Raw genomic sequence first — 18,910 nt, 5'->3', positions numbered from 1 at the left:
CTGTCAGAAGTATTACAATGTAAATTTAGTTTTAATCCGTCTGTCTTTTATTTAACCTTTATTTAACAAATTCTTATTTACAATGACGGCCTACTCCGGCCAAACCCGGACGACGCTGGGCCAATTGTGCGCCGCCCTATGGGTCTCCCAATCACAGCCAGATGTGATACAGCCTGGATTCAAACTAGGTACTATAGCGACGCCTCTAGCACTGAGATGCAGTGTCTTAGACCCACATATGAGGGTGCTGTGCCTGATGGATTGGATGATACTCTTCTCATCAATTATCTTGAAAAACACACACTTAAAAACTGGAAATGAACCAATCCTCCATCTTTAAGACAATGGAAAAAGCATGCATGACTGAGAGTAACAAAATGTTGCAATTTGAGGACATGTGGTGTAGAGTAGTGCAGGTACTGGAGATAGGGGAGAGAAGAAGTGGGTCTGGACAGGTGTGATGTCGTTGATGTTTGTGTGTGTCTGTATGTTGTCTTTTTTGTTTTGTTTACCAAACGTTATTTCTCACACAGTTCCGTGAACGCGGGTAAAAGTCTGAAACAATCGTCAAAATAACCAGGGGAACAGAGGTCCCATTATTTTCAAAGTAAATCAATTAACAGGACTGTAGTGTTCAAATGCAATCACATCACAGTTTGAAGCCTGTAAATGTCTGTCACTGCCATCCTAGATGGTGTATGCCTCAGAGATGTCTCAGACAGACACTCATAGTTCCCAGCTCTACCGGAGATGTCAATCATAGAGACTTACAAAACAGCTACTCAATACACACACACATGCACGCACAAACACCTTTCCCAATACATAAACACACACATACAGTATGCTTTCACCTATACACTTAGAACATGTAAACATACATTCAGTTTCGTGAATAAAACACTTATGTTTAATTCTTCATTTGCAAGCCTAAACAGGTTGATTTCTAAACCTAAAGGACTGTATGTATAACTATTACCATACCAGAGGTAAAATGGAAGGCCTAAAGTATGTGAGATGCCAGTAGGTGTATTCTTGTCAGGTAGATAACCCCTGAATGAGTTATTAACATTCTAGTTAGTGAGAGGGGAACACTGACAGCCTAGAGCTAGGGCCACAGTCTAATCTAAACATTCCACCATGCTACGCTCAATCAGTGTCAAACCCACAGACACCGGGCATGACAGACAGCCACCACGTATGAGAATGCCTTTATGCTAGTTATAGACTAGACTGTAGATTAAGCCTGAGGCCCCAGCCGGTACTATACATTATGTTAGTTATAGACTAGACTGTAGATTAAGCCTGAGGCCCCAGCCGGTACTATACATTATGTTAGTTATAGACTAGACTGTAGATTAAGCCTGAGGCCCCAGCCGGTACTATACATTATGTTAGTTATAGACTAGACTATAGATTAAGCCTGAGGCCCCAGCCGGTACTATACATTATGTTAGTTGACTGTTGTGTGGTTTTCTGTTCCCTGAGGTATCATTTGTTTAGCTGTGTTGTAGTGTCTCACCTGGAACATCTTTCTTGTCCTCCTGTTTGTTGGTCTGAGCCTCCACAGCCTTCACCACCTGACCTGAGCAGCACGCTGCACACGGAGAGAGAGAACGTTTAGTAACTGTGCACACTGATGTCCCATTTAACACAGGGAGGGAACCCAACTGAAACTGTGTGTGTATGTGAGTGTGTGTGATTGTTACCCTGTCCGCTGGGCTTGGCTTTGAGGATGTAGAACATGATGATGAGGACGATGGCGATGGCCATGATGAAGATGGTTGACATGGCGATGATGAGAGCGGTTGCTAGGTGACCCTGTCCTGTGGGGTCTTTGTGAGGGTGAGGGAACATGGTGGTACTGCTGGTTGAGACACTGGGGACTTTGGTAAGCATGCCTGGAACACACAGATACTACACAGTTAATACACAGATACTACATAGTTACTACACAGGTAATTCATCTAAGGGAAGCCATGTCCCTCATGATGCCTTACCCCTCAGGGGTGCGTGCTTAGTCCCGTCCTGTACTCCCTGTTCACCCACGACTGCGTGGGTGAAGTTTACCGACAAAACGATGATGGTAGGCCTGATCACTGATGATGAGACAGCCTATAGGGAGGAGGTCAGAGACCTGGCAGTGTGGTGCCAGGACAACAACCTCTCCCTCAGTGTCAGCAAGACCAAGGAGCTGATCGTGGACTATAGAAAACGGAGGGCCGAGCACGCCCCCATTCACATCGACGGGGCTGTAGTGGAGCAGGTCGAGAGTGTTCACATCACTAAGGATCTATCATGGTCCAAACACACCAACGTAGTTGTGAAAAGGGCATGACAACGCCTCTTCCCCCTCAGGAAGCTGAAAAGATTTGGCATAGCCCCTCAGATCCTCAAAAAGTTATACAGCTGCATCATTGAGAGTATCCTGACTGGTTGCATCACTGCTTATTATGGCAACTGCTCGGCATCTGACCGCAAGGCACTACAGAGAGTACATCACTGGGGCCTAGCTTCCTGCCATCCAGGACCTCTATACCAGGCAGTGTCAGAGGAAGGCCCTAAAAATTGTTACAGACTCCAGCCACCCAAGTAATAGACTGATCTCTCTGCTACCGCACGGCAAGCGGTACCGGTGTTCCAAGTCTGGAACCAACAGAACCCTGAACAGATTCTACCCCCAAGCTATAAGACTGATAAATAGTTAGTTAAATAAATAACTACCCGGTTAGTTAAATAAATAACTACCCGGTTAGTTAAATAAATAACTACTACGCTGCTGCTACTGTTAACCATCTGTCACCTTATTCCTAGTTATATGTACAGTATACTGTATACCTACCTCCATTACCTTGTATCCTTGCACATGGACTCAGTAATGATACCCGTTGTATATAGCCAGGTTATCATTACTCATTGTGTCTCTATTATTACTTTATTATTTCTCTATTTTCTTTCTCTCTGCATTGTTGGGAAGGGTCTTTCACTGTAAGCATTTCACTGTTAGTCCACCACACCTGTTGTTTACGAAGCAATTTGATTGGATGATTTGATTTAGTCTACAACACTCTCACCCCGTCAACCTTTATACCCTACAGAATAGTCTTCAGCGTCTCTCTCTCTCACACACACATATATACACACACACAAGCCTACATACTCTCACTATCAGTGTCATTGATAAGACAGGACCACCCCATAGGACATTTCTCCCGCACAACTCCCATATCACACACACAGCCTAGTCTAACCCTCCCATTGGCCACGCTACCAGCCTCAATTACCCAGCTGCCATCTGGTCACCCACCAACATGGAGGCAGGATAAGATATAAACTGTTACAGGACTGACTTAAAGGTCTGCTCTCTCTCTCTCTCTCTCTCTCTCTCTGTCTCTCTTTCTCTCTCTATCTCTCCTTCCTTCCCTCTGTCTCTCTCTGTCTCTCTCTCTTTCTCTCTCTATCTCTCCTTCCTTCCCTCTCTCTCTCTGTGTCTCTCTCTCTCTCTCTCTCTCTCTCTCTCTCTCTCTCTCTCTCTCGTCAGTTTTCCTACAGGGAGACATCAGAATAGACCAAGGCTTTCCTACTAGACTGGTCTCATAGTCTAGACGTAACATAGTAAATGTAAAGCCGGGATACTCAAATTACTAAATGTTACGTTTGTTATGGTGATAGAAGGTTACTTAAGGCAAAAATGAAAGGAGGGTATAACGCATATTACTATCATCCCAAAGGTTTCTTGTTCAAATCTCATCATCAATCTCAATTTGTAACATATCATACATTTAACAAATTCGTAACATATTGTACGTTTAGCAAATTTGTAACATCATATGAATTGTAATTCGTAAACATATCATGATGGACTTCCACAAATTAACACAAACTATATGAAACGTAACATATCATACTAAATGGAGTGTCTCGGATTTACGTACAGAATAATACAAAATGCTCTGAGACCAGGTTGTTCCTACAGTGAGACATCAGAATAGACCAAGGCTTTCAGCCCTACAAACAGACATCAGAATAGACCAAGGCTTTCAACGCTACAAACAGACATCAGAATAGACCAAGGCTTTCAACCCTACAAACAGACATCAGAATAGACCAAGGCTTTCAACCCTACAAATAGACATTAGAATAGACCAAGGCTTTCAACCCTACAAACAGACATCAGAATAGACCAAGGCTTTCAACCCTACAAACAGACATCAGAATAGACCAAGGCTTTCAACCCTACAAACAGACATCAGAATAGACCAAGGCTTTCAACCCTACAAACAGACATCAGAATAGACCAAGGCTTTCAACCCTACAAACAGACATCAGAATAGACCAAGGCTTTCAACCCTACAAACAGACATCAGAATAGACCAAGGCTTTCAACCCTACAAACAGACATCAGAATAGACCAAGGCTTTCAACCTTACAGACAGACATCAGAATAGACCAAGGCTTTCAACCTAAAGCTTTTGGACATCTTTATGCTTTATTCAGACTTTATTTATTGACTGATCAGATCAGACTGACGAGGTCTATCATTGTATGAGACTGCTGCAGTTACATTAGACAAACCTGGGTTCAAAGTTTAAAGCCAGTCTGTTACAGTAGATGGTGGTAAACAGAGGCCAGACAGCGGTGGTATAGATATGTATAGAGCCTGGAGAGGTGGTATGACAGGCTGCTGTTGAAGAGAAGACCCAGTGCATGTGGAAACATGTTAATCATCTTTTTCATGCCCTCTAAACTTTTTAATTATCACACCGCACCATGCTGGGAGCTACCTGGGCGCAGCGGTAACACACACACACACACACACACACACACACACTGAGCTGGAAGCCGGAGCAATTGACAGATTACTTGGCGAGTGCTAGCCTGTCTTGACCCTGAGCTAGTAACTCTATGCTTCAGCTACATATTTCAAGACTTCATTTAAAACAGTTAATTAAAATGCACCCTCACTCATTCACTCCCTCCCTCTCTTCCTCCCTAACTCACTCCCTGGTTGGAAGAAACAATTAGACACTTGTTAAAACGTTTGTGTTTGTTGGTATACACTCATCTGTCCTCCTCCCTCCTTCCCTCTCTCTCTTCCCTCCTCCTCATAGCAGCTTCCAATCTGTTTGAGGTTTTCATATTTCAAAACACAGTCATTCAAATTACACAATAACATATATATTAATTTCCGGTCAAAACAATGTGCCAGTGAGTGTTGGTTTGAGCGACGGACACAAAAACAATTCCTGGGTTTGAGCATTACCATGAGGAAGCCGTTCCAGACGCTGACGAGTTAACATCCTGCTGCCTCGCCCTGTGCTCTGTCTGTCTGTGTTCATTAACTGGTCACAGTCTTCACTCGCCTGACCTTACAGTGATCGCTCCCCGTCCCTCTCTGACCGTGGTTCTGTAATACAGTGGTTCTGTGTTGTAGAAGTAGTAAAGTATAGTAGGACGTACACTCTTTGGTGTTGCGCGGTGCGTTCTGACACGAGTGACAGACCATCCCATACAGGTTCCTGGGCCGGTTCTCCTGGATGTAATACCTGACAGAAAGGAAACACAGAGAGAACCTTCAGAGAACAATACTGATACAGTACCTAGTATTGGCTTCTTATATACAGATAGATGTTAAGATATGGTGTGAATATGTACGTATTTGACAGGAGAAGTGTCTCGATAATAGCTGAGGTGAAAAGGCTGAACTGACTGCTGTATTGATGCCCAGAGGGGAAGGAGTGATACTGTATACCATTAGGTTAGATAAGGTATTATATAGCCTATTATATAGCCCTGAGCTGTGACAGAGGACGAGAAGGGAAGCTGCTTCAGAGCGTGGCGTCCTCTAGGCCTCTAGGGCAGAGAGGCTGTCATTAATCAGAGATGACTATTAAACCAAATTCAATCAAACACCAACACCCGATCTCCAGGTTAGAGCGCCGACAAAGCATTAAACGTGAGATTAATAAAACCATTTTACTTAGAGGAGTTTGGTGAGTATTTAGATTCCATCACAGCAGCAGTCAGACAGTGTTCAGTATCCCTGCCCCCAATACAGTACAGCTGAAAGAGAGTATCTATTAAAGCAGCCAGTAATGTTATGCTAAAACACTCCAGTCTGTATATTGACTTTAAACTCAATTGAAACCAGAGAATGCCTTTGAGGTGGTCCAGTCACTGAATGATATCATATGGTGGAAGGGAGGGGGGGAAAAGAGAAAGAGAGAGAGAGAGAGAGAGAGAGAGATCAGACCTTTAAGTCAGTCCTGTAACAGTTTATATCTTATCCTGCATCCATGTTGGTGGGTGACCAGATGGCAGCTGGGTAATTGAGGCTGGTAGCGTGGCCAATGGAGGGTTAGACTAGGCTGTGTGTGTGATATGGGAGTTGTGCGGGAGAAATGTCCTATGGGGTGGTCCTGTCTTATCAATGACACTCTGATAGTGAGAGTGTGTAGGCTTGTGTGTGTGTGTATATATGTGTGTGTCTGTATGAGTACATACCCAGGTAAGCAGGGTCCACAGTCTGCGTCACTGTCTGGTGTCCCAGGTGTGAGTACTGTAGCGCGGTACAGACCTTCACAGTCCTTATGTCTCCTGCAGATCTCATACTTCCCCTTTGAGTACTTCCCCGCCGGACAAGACACACACACAAAGTCCTCATCCTTAGTCCCATAGCCACAGTTCTGCAACAAAACACACATAAACAATGTTAGACATGTGTTATGCATGTGTTGTGCTCACATACACATACACACACATACACTGCACTTGAAACGAGAGGTGCTGTTCATAGACCAGTGTGTTAGTGTATATACTAATGCTGCCTTCTGTGTTCTGCCGAGCCCAGCCTAGATCTGACAGTCTGAGTCTGAGACTAAAGACGTGAAATGTGATCGCTAACAAGAACAGGACATGAGTCATTCTGAACTGATCTTTGTGTCGTTTGTCTACAGATGTAGGATCTTCATTTGATCACCCTGTTGCAGGATAATTTGCAATTCAGGAAATGTAAAATGTATGGGGTATTTGAGTTTTAAAAAGGTTTATGAAAGTTTGTAATTTCCACACGAAAGATGCATCAACCACCACAAAAATGTCCATTAATTAAAATCCACATAATATTTAAAATTTCCTGCTGCTGCAGGATTATTTTCCTGCTGTAGCAAACTGGCTCAAGTTAAAGATCCTACATCTGTAGTGTGTGTGTGTGTGTGTGTGTGTGTGTGTGTGTGTGTGTGTGTGTGTGAGTGAGTGAGTGAGTGAGTGAGTGAGTGAGTGAGTGAGTGAGTGTGTGCCTGTGTATAGCCTAGTAGATGTGGCGAGGAAGTGGAAATGTATGTTCTAGTATAGAATGAGGATGTCCCAGACTGATGCACTACTCTCAGGGGGGGATCTGTGACAACAACCAATACTCTACACGGTCTGACAGACAGACAGGAGTCTGACGTATCTTTATTAAAACGGTTAAATCATCTCCATCTTGACGCCAAGCTGCTGCCTGTCCTACAGACTACAGAAACACTATATTCACTTCAACTTCGACTTTATTGGCTTGTCCAATATATCCACTGTGACATGTGATAAAAAGTGGATTAAATGATCAGTAGGATTCTGTCAGGATGGATCAACTCACTGTCAGATCTCCTGGCTCACTTTACTTCTGTTGGTTCATATAAACCTTCTCCAGATCAAATTGATTTCCAGTCTCCATAGTTGTGGTAAACCAGTGTGTATCACTGCAGTAAAATGATCTATCAGATCACAGCAGGTCTGTGTGGGAGTTGAAAGAGTTCTGTTTGATGTGTGTGTGTGTGTGTGTGTGTGTGTGTGGGGGGGGGGGGGGGGGGGGGGGGGGGGGTTCTCAGGTGGGTGTAGATTATCCCAGTGATTACACGGAGGCAGAGGGAAAGCACAGGGCTAGATTACAGACTAAATACTACTACTGATCACAGATGAGAGATGAGAACAGAGCTGAATGCCTGGTTAGTTATGATGTTGGTGCTCTGTTTGATAAGTCCTTACACAAATAGACAAGCATGAGCAATGATAGGCTTACTTGTCAAGGTCACATTATAGTCATTTTCTGTAATTAGATAGGAGAGTTGAATAACTATCACTTAACCTTAGAAGGTTAATGAACAACGGACTATTCAAACAGTTAGATATGTGTTAGGATTGTTGTTTAGATTAAGAGGAAAAGGCGTGTTCCTGTTGGAGTTGTTCTGTGTAGTTGTGTGAAGTAGTCTATAGGTGTGTGTGTGTGTGTGTGTGTGTGTGTGTGTGTGTGTGTGTGTGTGTGTGTGTGTGTGTGTGTGTGCGCGTGTGTATGAGGTGTGTCTCCTCCATATTAAGGCCCAGTGAGGTGCTGTCTGCTGTGCTTTTTGGTTTGACCGGGGGACTGATGACTCATGGTTACTGACAGACTACTGTACCATTCCTACCCACGGGGCTTCAATATTTGGAAAAAAATCAGAATGGTGTGACAAACCGTGAAAATTGTTCATTCCCCTTTATGAATCTGAACAGGCTTACAGTACTGGGATTTAGGTGGTAACTCTCTCTAAGCTGGGAGGTGTACAGATGTAGGCTCTTTTGTTGCAGAGAATGCAAACTTGGAAATGCAAACTTCTAGTTTATTTGAGTTTTAAAAAGGCTTCTAAAGTTTCTAATATCCCATTTGAAATGTCAGACTTTATTTGCCCTAATGAAAAAAGTATCAACCCCTACAAAAATGTTTCCTGTTGCTGCAGGGTTATTTTCCTGCTGTAGAAAATTGGCTCAAATTAAGATCATACATATATGTACCTGTGTGTATACCAGTGAGTCAAGTAAACTACCTGGGTGGTCTGAGCAGACAGGCAGACTAGAGAGTATTGTCACACCCTGATCTGTTTCACCTGTCTTTGTGATTGTCTCCACTCCCCTCCAGGTGTCGCCCATCTTCCCCATTATCCCCTGTGTATTTATACCTGGGTTCTCTGTTTGTCTGTTGCCAGTTCGTCTTGTTTGTCAAGCCAACCAGCGGTTTTGTCTCAGCTCCTGCTTTTCCCCAGTCTCTGTTTTCTCATCCTCCTGGTTTTTGACCCTTGCCTGTCCTGACCCTGTACTCATCCACCTGGCCACTCTGCCTGCCCCAGACCCTGCCTGCCGTCCTGTACCTTTGCCCCTGTTTCTGTAATAAACATTGTTACTTCGACACGTTCTGCATCTGGGTCTTACCTTGATACCTGTGATAAGTATGGCTGGGAGGTAGGTAGCAGGGGTCAGGGTTCACACGATACGGACACAAGTAATTTCACCACAGGGAAAGTGTGTGTATGTGTCTCACCATGTGGGGCTCCTGTCCAGGCTGGCATGGGGGGCATGGCCGGCAGCTACTGAAGGTCTGGTTGTAGAACTCAAACTCTCCACAACTACTGTACTCTGACCTGAGACAGGGAGGACAGGACACCTGAGAGAGAGAGGGGGGGAGAGTTAAAATATGAAAGCGTGCAAAGAGTCAAACTTAAATTTATTTTTTATTCAGGTTGTTGTTTATACGGTAGTCCTTTCCTCTCACAGCCCCTGTCATATGCAGTCATATGCAGGTTGAAAATGGAATATTTTGTTATTGATAATCGCCTAAATTGGAACGCATCTGTTGTACAGTGACATTTTATACATGACGTCAGAGCTCAGGGTTCTCCACTTCATAGCGCTGTATGGGTTTTGACCGACAGCCGTTATAAACTTGAGCACCGTGCTCGACAAGAAGATGCACCCATCCCTCCCACTAATTGGGCTGCTTTTGCACATTTATTGTCGCCTCGGTGAGAGAAATGCTGTAAATTGAGAGGAGTCATTGTGTTCTGACAGATGAGACGTTGAGAATTATAATAAATACTGCTTTGATGTCATACAAGCAAACCACAAACCCATGAGTCTAAATGTGCACTTCATGTCAAAACTCATGTCATTTACAGTATCAATGTTTAGGATTTCTATATTTGATCCACAGTTACAAGGATGACATGTGTTATACTCTGGGTTGTCCTGAACAGAGTGAGGCTGTTTGTCATATTGTGAAGACAGTTAACAGCAGGACACGCACTTGAATGCACTCATGATCCCATTCTATGCGCACCAAAATTACAATCTGTTTATCTGAAGTGCCTTTTGAAAGCCTAACACTGTAAGATCATATTTTGTGCTTGCTTCAGTTCCTCAATGGCAAAGCTAGGAGAGCTCAAAAAAGCACCTTATAGTTGAAGGCTCTTTCCTTGAGTCATAAAAGTGCATTGAAATGATTTAGGAGCTGTGCAGTTTGGAGATGTGTTGCCACTTGGTGACACCAGTTAGACCTCTCACTCAAATCCTTGTTTTTTTCTTATTTTGCACCAAATTTCAATGAATATTTTTATGTTATTGAATTTATCCAAAGTGTTTTCAGATTTCGTTATTGACAAATGCTGTGAAAAACACAATGTAAAATGCACATCAAATCAACGATGTAATGTTTGGATTCAGTCTTGTGTCAGGTGAGCTTGTTGTGTCCTCAACTTTGGTCTGATAATTTCCCCATAATCTCAAGTTTTGGTAACATGGTCATGCATATGCTTTTTATAGTCCTTCAGTTAGAAACAATTCAAATCGGCCCCTCCATATAGGCCCATTTCTACGAGTGTAAGGGGTAGGATTCATCTTTTTGTTCTGCTTCAACTCACTACAGGATTCTTTATGCTTGTAGACTTTGTTTTACTACAGCTTTCAATAACTCTAATTAAAATCATTGAGACTATATTAATCCCCTCGGGAACCTTTCAGAGACCAATCAAGCGGTTGTCATTAATGTAGCCCTAAATCTGTCAGCCAGTGAGAGAATGTTACATCACTATCTCTCCCACCATCCAACCCACACAATAACATACTAACCAAACCGCAATCGCTGGGTGTCAGAGTGAACTTAGGGACTGACCATAGTTGTTTAAATGTGCATATAATTGATTTATCGAGTGGCTGAAGTGTGTGTGTTTGGTGGGCATTTGTTCGTGCACTGTAAAGGAGAACTGGAATGTATATGGTAATTGGGAGTATTATCAACAGTAAAATACTGTGAAACGTTTTACTGCAGCATACATGAAATTATATTGCATTGTGGGAACATTTTGTGGGCAGGAGAATAATTGCTGTATTCCAAATGGTACTGTAATTCCATCCCACAGAATACAGTACCGTACCATCTTTTTGGAGCCAAAAGCCTTTTGACCACTAGTGGCTGCATGGTCTTGTTGTTTCTGACTCATTAACATATTTTGAGGCATGCCTTGTAACAGGCTATATTTGTTGCAGGTTTGCGTTTTTCGTCATGAATCTTGTTCTGGAGGCAGCTCTGCAGAGTGGTCACTAGCTGGCATAGCCACAAAGTCATAAAATCTGATTTTAAAACTAACCTTAACCTTAACCACACTGCTAACCCTAATGCTTAACCATAACCTTAAATTAAGACCAAAAAGCACATTTTTGCATATATGAATTTTTACAATATAATGGTAAATCGCTCCTAAAAGACTCATGACAATAAATGTCAACCTGCATATTTGTTGCACCCGTTAGTGAGAATGCTGTACCGATTTAACTGGTATGTGGTAGTAGTGCCCCATCAATTTAAAATATATAAGGGACAGACTGGAGCAGTAGCAAGTCTTAAACTGTTAATGGTTAAGTATTTTGCCATATCCTTTTGGTCTGTTTTGCCCTGTAGTCTCTGCCAGTTTGGAAGCCTTTGTTAGGCCTCTAGAAATTGAAGTGATATAAAACACCAAATATGAATTGATATGCTGTACTGTGGAAACACATGACCTAGCAGCCAAACTGCTTGCACCAATCCCATGCAATTATAGTCAAATACAAACCCCAATCCCTTCAACCATGGCTATCTAGATGTTTTGGGTTGGGGGTGCTGTAGCCTTTACGCTTTACAGTACAATGGAGTCCATTTTACGGTATTGTACCATGTGTCATTACACAGTGCTTGCTTTGATACTGTATTTAAATTACAATAGGTGTACTGTAACATTATATACAGTAACTTACTTACCATTAGCTACCTGCCTGCCTGGCTCTTTGTGTGTGTGTGTGTTTGTGTGTGTGTGTTTGTGTGTGTGTGTTCCGTTGGCTGTTCTCCTCACACAGATTTGCTGTCCAGATCCATCCATCAGAACCCCCAAATAAAACAAGCACACACTCAGCTCTCTCCAGCTCACGGTCAAGAATTTCCTTTTCTAAACACAACAACAAGTTACACACTGCTGTTCAAACACATGGAGACTGAAATGAAACCAGTTACTGTTTGCAGTGGTGGAAAAAGTTCCCAATTGTCATACCTGAGTAAAGTAAAGAAACCTTAATAGAAAATGGCTCAAGTAAAAGTGAAAGTCACCCAGTAAAATACTACTTGAGTCTTAAAGTATTTGGTTTTAAATATAGAGTAAGTATCAAAAGTGAATGTAATTGCTCAAATATACTTAAGAATCAAAAGTAAAAGTATAAATCATTTAAAATTCCTTATGTTACGCAAACCAGACGGCATCATTTTTTACATTTTTTTATTAACAGATAGCCAGTGGCACACTCCAAAATTCAAACATAATTTACAAACGAAGCATGAGTGTCTAATGAGTCCTCCAGATCAGAGGCAGTAGGGATGACCAGGGAAGTTCTCTTGATAAGTGTGTGAATTTGACAATTATCCTGTCCTGCTAAGCATTCTGTCACGACTCCCACCGAAGGTGGCGCCCCCTCCTGCTCGGGTGGCGCTCGGTGGTCGTCGTCACCGGCCTACTAGCTGCCACTGATTCCCTTTTGTTTTCCCCCTTTCCGTTATTGTTTGCACCTGTTCTGTGTTGGGCTGATTAGCGGGGCTATATTAGCCAGTAGGCCCGCCTGCTCTTTGTGCGGGATTGTTTCTCTGTATTTTGGCTTGTGTTCACGCTGATTGTGTTTATGCTCTAGTGCGTGGTTTTGCCCCAACTGTTTTCTGTCCCCTGTGTTTGGGGCACTTTGTTTTGTGTGCGCTCTGGATCGCTGTTGGGGTGGATTGTGTTTCGCCGTTGTGCTCATTAAAAGCCACTACCCTGTAATCGCTGCTTCCTGCGCTTGATTCCTCACCCACTACGCCCAAGCCTTACACATTCAAAATGTAACTTTTGTACTTTTGGGTGTCAGGGAAAATGTGTGGAGTAAAAAGTAATTATTTTATTTAGGATTGTAGTGAAGTAAAATTAGAAGTAAAAGGAATCTAGTGAAGTAAAAGTAAAAAATATACATATTTTTTACTTAAGTACTTTACACCACTGACAAACTCTACAACAACAAATACAAGACAGACTGAGCAGCTGGGGAGCTGGAGAAAACTGAGACTTCTGTCAGGAAGACATGTGAGTCTGGGGCTGTCATACACTGTGTATGGAGTAGGGGAAAGGAGGAAGAAGGAAGAGGATATGTGAGGAGATGGGAGCGCTGTAGGTTGGATGAGGAAGAGGTGGAAGGAGGAAGAGGAGATGGGAGTAGTTGGGATGAGGAAGAGGTGGAAGGAGGAAGAGGAGATGGGATGAGGTGTGAGGAAGAGGAGGAGGTTGAAAAAAGAGAAGATAGGAGGATGAGGCAGAAGGAGGAAGAGATGAGATGGGATGGGGAAGAGGTGTCTCTCTCTCTCTCTCTCTCTCTCTCTCTCTAATCCAGCCCTCCAGGAGTGGCTTTAGTGGGAATCATTAATTGAGCTCTGAGGGAAGTTAAACTCCTGGGAATACAGCCAACACACACACACACAGCCAACAGGTTTCAACATCAGAGGAAGAGAGGAGAGATTCAGGAGAGATTCAGGCCCAGATTAGAACTGCTCTCTTAGAGCTCCACGGAGGAACCTGTGAAGTTTCACAACCTCTGGCAAAGACCTGCTAAAGTCTGGCTGTACCTCTGCCAGTGTTATGTCTGTACGAGTGTGTGTGTGTGTGTGTGTGTGTGTGTGTGTGTGTGTGTGTGTGTTCACGCATGCGTCTGTGTATCTGTTGCACTGTTTCATTGGTGAGGATGAGAAGAGGAAGGAAAGGAGGAAAAGGAGATGGAGGCGAGGAGGAAAGAAACAGGAGTAATGTAATTTGAAAGATACTCACCAACAACAAACAGAGGAAGAGGGACTCTATGTGACTTCCTTTCTGAAACATCTTCTCACCTTCCCCTGAGAGAGAGAGAGAGAGAGAGAGAGAGGTAAGAGGGTCAGAAATACAAGTCTTCCACTGCTTAAGAAAGCCGTCACTCCTCATAAACATTTGATCCACACCCACACTATGCGTCATCATTTGTGTGAGTTATACTTGACTGAGTGTGTGTGTGTAGGTGATACTGTTCTCTACTGTAGGTTACTCCTCTGCCCTACTGATGTGATGAGATCATTAATGATCCCCCTATCAGAGCTGCCAGTCACTGAGGAGAGAGAGCGGGAGAGAAGGAGTGTGTGAAAGGAGGAGAGTAGCCTGGTGGAAGAGGAGAGGATCAGCTCGTCACCTCTCTGACACAGATGGATTATGGGTAACCAGCCATTAGAGCAGGCCTGGACAATTATTTTCCATTAGAATATATTTTTGCCATCGTGGGCCAGAATCATATTACAGGATTATACATCATGTTTATGACTGTGTTGACAGACATCTACTATAAATCACATCCAGATATGCTACTTATTTTACTTTTTAACATGCACAGAAATAAACCTCTTCCATGTTCTCCTTTTGGTAGGTATTTTCATTATTAAACAGGCAATGAACTACACGGAGGGACAAGTACACTGTGCATTCAGCACCACGGACAGAACTCTTGTTAACGGGTATGCACAAAAACACAAGAAAGAGAGAACGCTCAAGATTACATTTAAACTACTCAATCAACTCTCTGATGGACATTGACTAGAGCAGTGAAGTCAGGTATAGTTTCTGACGTCACTATGCGCAGGATTGCTGAGAGGTGAGAGTCTGTAACGGATTATCTGTGCCTTGACGTGTTATATTCTGTTCACATACATAGGTTGACCCAAACATCTTCTGAGCATAACTCCTAATCTTTAGAACGTTTTGTTCATCCAGGGATGCATAGAACCTCGTCAGTGACATTGTTTGAATAGTTCTCCAATCACTGCATCAGACTGAAGATCGATAAGCTCAAGTTGCAGGTCAGTAGAAGCGTTATCCACATTGAAGGTGAAAGGAGAGGAAACCAACACCATGTCATTTCCCAACACTTTGAAATTCTCAACATTCACCGTTCAAAGCACGCAGCAGTGATGTATGCTTCTCCCGCTGGTCATTTGATAGGGAACAGACTAGTCGTGTCAGAAGGTGGGTGAGATTGTTGGCTTCTACTTGGTGGGTCAGGATGAGTCATTTTCCCTTGAAGGCTTTGACAAGGCTGTACATCTGATGTGCAAAAAGGACCTTCCCTTGTAGTTTGGAATTCAGTTCATTCATGAGGGCCATGATGTCCACAGTGAAGGTAAAATCAGCCAACCATTCTTTATCTTGCAGTTGAAGGAAATCCACATATTTCCTTTCATTTACAAAAACTCAGCAATCTCCGACTTCAGGTCCCACACCCTTTTAAGCATCTTCCCCAAACTCAGCCATCTCACGTTTGTGTGGAAGGGGAGATCTGCATGACCCGACTGTCTCTTCCAACAGTGAGACAAACTGGCTGTGGTTTAAAGATTTTGCTCTTAAGAAGTTTACCACTTTAGTGACTGTATCCACAACATGGCTCATTTTCAGAACACATTTACAGAGCACCTCCTGATGAATAATGCAATGCAGGAAAATTATTTTCTGATCTGAGTTCAGCTCAGCTACTTGATGTATCCTTTTCAGAAGGCCAAAGTTTTATCCTGTCAAGTTTGGGCACCCTGGATACCTTTTCAAAACTCAGTCCCAGCTTTGCCACACACTTATTAACCTCCTCCAATAAATATTTCCTTGTGGTTGTGCTCTTCATTGAGTGCACTGAAGCAAGCTCCTCTGTAATTTAACAGTCTGGGGTTATGACTCGTAAGAAAATCAACAATTGCACCGTGTCACGTGCATCACTGCTCTCATCCAGGGCCAAGGAGAAATAGGAGAAATCCTTTACCTTGTCTTTCAACTGTTGTTCCATATTCTCTGCGATGTCCTCAACACGCCGTGTCACTTCGTCTTGACAGGGAAACATTTTCAAACAACTATTTCTTGTTGGGGCAAAGTATTGCTGCAGAGTCAATTAAACATTATTTAATTAATTCTACCTCAGCAAATGGCTTGCTATGTTTAGCAATTTTGTAGGACAGTACATAGCTAGCTCTCGCAATTCCGTCGTTTGCTGAATGCAGTTTTGTGAAAAGTCCTTGCTGCTTTTGCAACTGAGAAAGCAACTCAGAATATATATTCCTATATTTCTCTGAACTTTTTGTCTGGAAGTGTCGGGACACAGCGATGCTCTCTTGCACACAGCTTTCCCTGATATCTCAATAAAGAAATATTTCGACGTCCACTCTTGCTGGAACCCCCTACATTCATTGTCTACTTTCCTTTTCTTTGAAATCTTTGAAAAACACATTTTTGCACAATTTCTAGCTAGCTACTATTTGTAACTATGACGTGTGTCAGCCTGTCAATCACCGTCGTTCAGTTGTTATTTATACGTGGCTTCAAAATAAATGCCCACAAGCGGTGGGAGTTAAATCATTACACAAAGGCGACTATTCATGGGGATTTTAATTTGAATAACAAATATGTTTTTCAAAACTTTACTATCGATAATTATTTCTGTGATCTGAGCATGATTCCGCGGGCCGTATTGAATAAGGTCGCGGGCTGGCCTTTGCCCTGGCCTGCATTAGAGGGACTGTACTTTGTTTTAGTTACAGTAGTACTGTCACAGATCTGGAAACCCTTTAAATACTCTGGCAGCACAAAGTTACTACACTTATATAGGCACTCACAGGTATGTCACGGTCAAACACACACTCTCGCTCTTCTCTAAGATCTGTAGTGACTAAGGTATACAAGCACTCACAAGTACATTGAAGAACACATAAAACTAAAATTAGATCAAACTTCAAACATGATTTATCCTTTTTATTCTTGTATTTAAGAGAATAATATCAATGTAGAGGATTTAATTGATTGAATTATGTTTATAGCACAGCTATAGACTGTGTGTGAGAGAGTTGCGTGTGTGGGTGTATGCATGCTTACGTGCGTACATGTGTGTGCGTGCTTATGTGTGTATTGCGTCCGTCTGTGTGTGTGTTGCCAGGCCCTTACCTACAGGAGACAGATTTTTATTGGCCCACTCCCAGCATTATAATAACAGTCAGCTCTTATTTCTCTCAATAAAGGATAAATGAGTGTGCACGCGTGTGTCAGTAAAGTATAAGTAATGTGGTCAGTGTAATTGGAAGGTCTTGACGAGAGAGTCTTTCCCCCCAGAAACACCCATTACATAAAGCTGACTTAAACCATTAAACAGAAACATCATTACCTAAAGCTGGGTTAAACCGTTAAACAGAAACATCATTACCTAAAGCTGAGTTAAACCATTAAACAGAAACATCATTACCTAAAGCTGAGTTAAACCATTAAACAGAAACATCATTACCTAAAGCTGAGTTAAACCATTAAACAGAAACATCATTACCTAAAGCTGAGTTAAACCATTAAACAGAAACATCATTACCTAAAGCTGAGTTAAACCATTAAACAGAAACATCATTACCTAAAGCTAAGTTAAACCGTTAAACAGAAACATCATTACCTAAAGCTGAGTTAAACCGTTAAACAGAAACATCATTACCTAAAGCTGGGTTAAACCATTAAACAGAAACACCCATTACCTAAAGCTGAGTTAAACCGTTAAACAGAAACATCATTACCTAAAGCTGAGTTAAACCATTAAACAGAAACATCATTACCTAAAGCTGAGTTAAACCGTTAACAGAAACATCATTACCTAAAGCTGAGTTAAACCATTAAACAGAAACACCCATTACCTAAAGCTGAGTTAAACCGTTAAACAGAAACATCATTACCTAAAGCTGAGTTAAACCATTAAACAGAAACATCATTACCTAAAGCTGAGTTAAACCGTTAAACAGAAACATCATTACCTAAAGCTGAGTTAAACCATTAAACAGAAACATCATTACCTAAAGCTGAGTTAAACCATTAAACAGAAACATCATTACCTAAAGCTGAGTTAAACCGTTAAACAGAAACATCATTACCTAAAGCTGGGTTAAACCATTAAACAGAAACATCATTACCTAAAGCTGAGTTAAACCATTAAACAGAAACATCATTACCTAAAGCTGAGTTAAACCATTAAACAGAAACATCATTACCTAAAGCTGGGTTAAACCATTAAACAGAAACATCATTACCTAAAGCTGGGTTAAACCATTAAACAGAAACATCATTACCTAAAGCTGGGTTAAACCATTAAACAGAAACATCATTACCTAAAGCTGAGTTAAACCGTTAAACAGAAACATCATTACCTAAAGCTGAGTTAAACCATTAAACAGAAACATCATTAGCTAAAGCTGAGTTAAACCGTTAAACAGAAACATCATTACCTAAAGCTGAGTTAAACCGTTAAACAGAAACATCATTACCTAAAGCTGAGTTAAACCATTAAACAGAAACATCATTACCTAAAGCTGAGTTAAACCATTAAACAGAAACATCATTACCTAAAGCTAAGTTAAACCGTTAAACAGAAACATCATTACCTAAAGCTGAGTTAAACCATTAAACAGAAACATCATTACCTAAAGCTGAGTTAAACCATTAAACAGAAACATCATTACCTAAAGCTGAGTTAAACCATTAAACAGAAACATCATTACCTA

The 18,910-nt window shown here is 42.0% G+C and overlaps 1 protein-coding gene across 2 annotated transcripts in view; it reads right to left on the bottom strand.

The window, feature by feature from the left end:
* Window positions 1–18,910, bottom strand: part of edar (ectodysplasin A receptor) — a 41,628-nt gene that overhangs the window by 4,972 nt on the left and 17,746 nt on the right. For both annotated transcript variants that reach the window (XM_029711726.1, XM_029711727.1), the window contains exons 2-7: window positions 14,154–14,218; window positions 9,332–9,454; window positions 6,505–6,686; window positions 5,461–5,546; window positions 1,710–1,901; window positions 1,523–1,597 (exon numbers count right to left, since the gene is read on the bottom strand). In XM_029711726.1, coding sequence (XP_029567586.1) covers window positions 1,523–1,597; window positions 1,710–1,901; window positions 5,461–5,546; window positions 6,505–6,686; window positions 9,332–9,454; window positions 14,154–14,204 — 709 coding nt within the window. In that variant the 5' untranslated portion in view covers window positions 14,205–14,218. The remainder of the gene's footprint in view (window positions 1–1,522; window positions 1,598–1,709; window positions 1,902–5,460; window positions 5,547–6,504; window positions 6,687–9,331; window positions 9,455–14,153; window positions 14,219–18,910) is intronic.

The sequence above is a fragment of the Salmo trutta genome, chromosome 24 (genome assembly GCF_901001165.1).
Source record: "Salmo trutta chromosome 24, fSalTru1.1, whole genome shotgun sequence".
Classification (NCBI taxonomy): Eukaryota; Metazoa; Chordata; class Actinopteri; order Salmoniformes; family Salmonidae; genus Salmo; species Salmo trutta.
The sequence above is the reverse complement of the archived record's forward strand: the minus strand, read 5'-3'. Positions and strand labels throughout refer to the sequence as shown.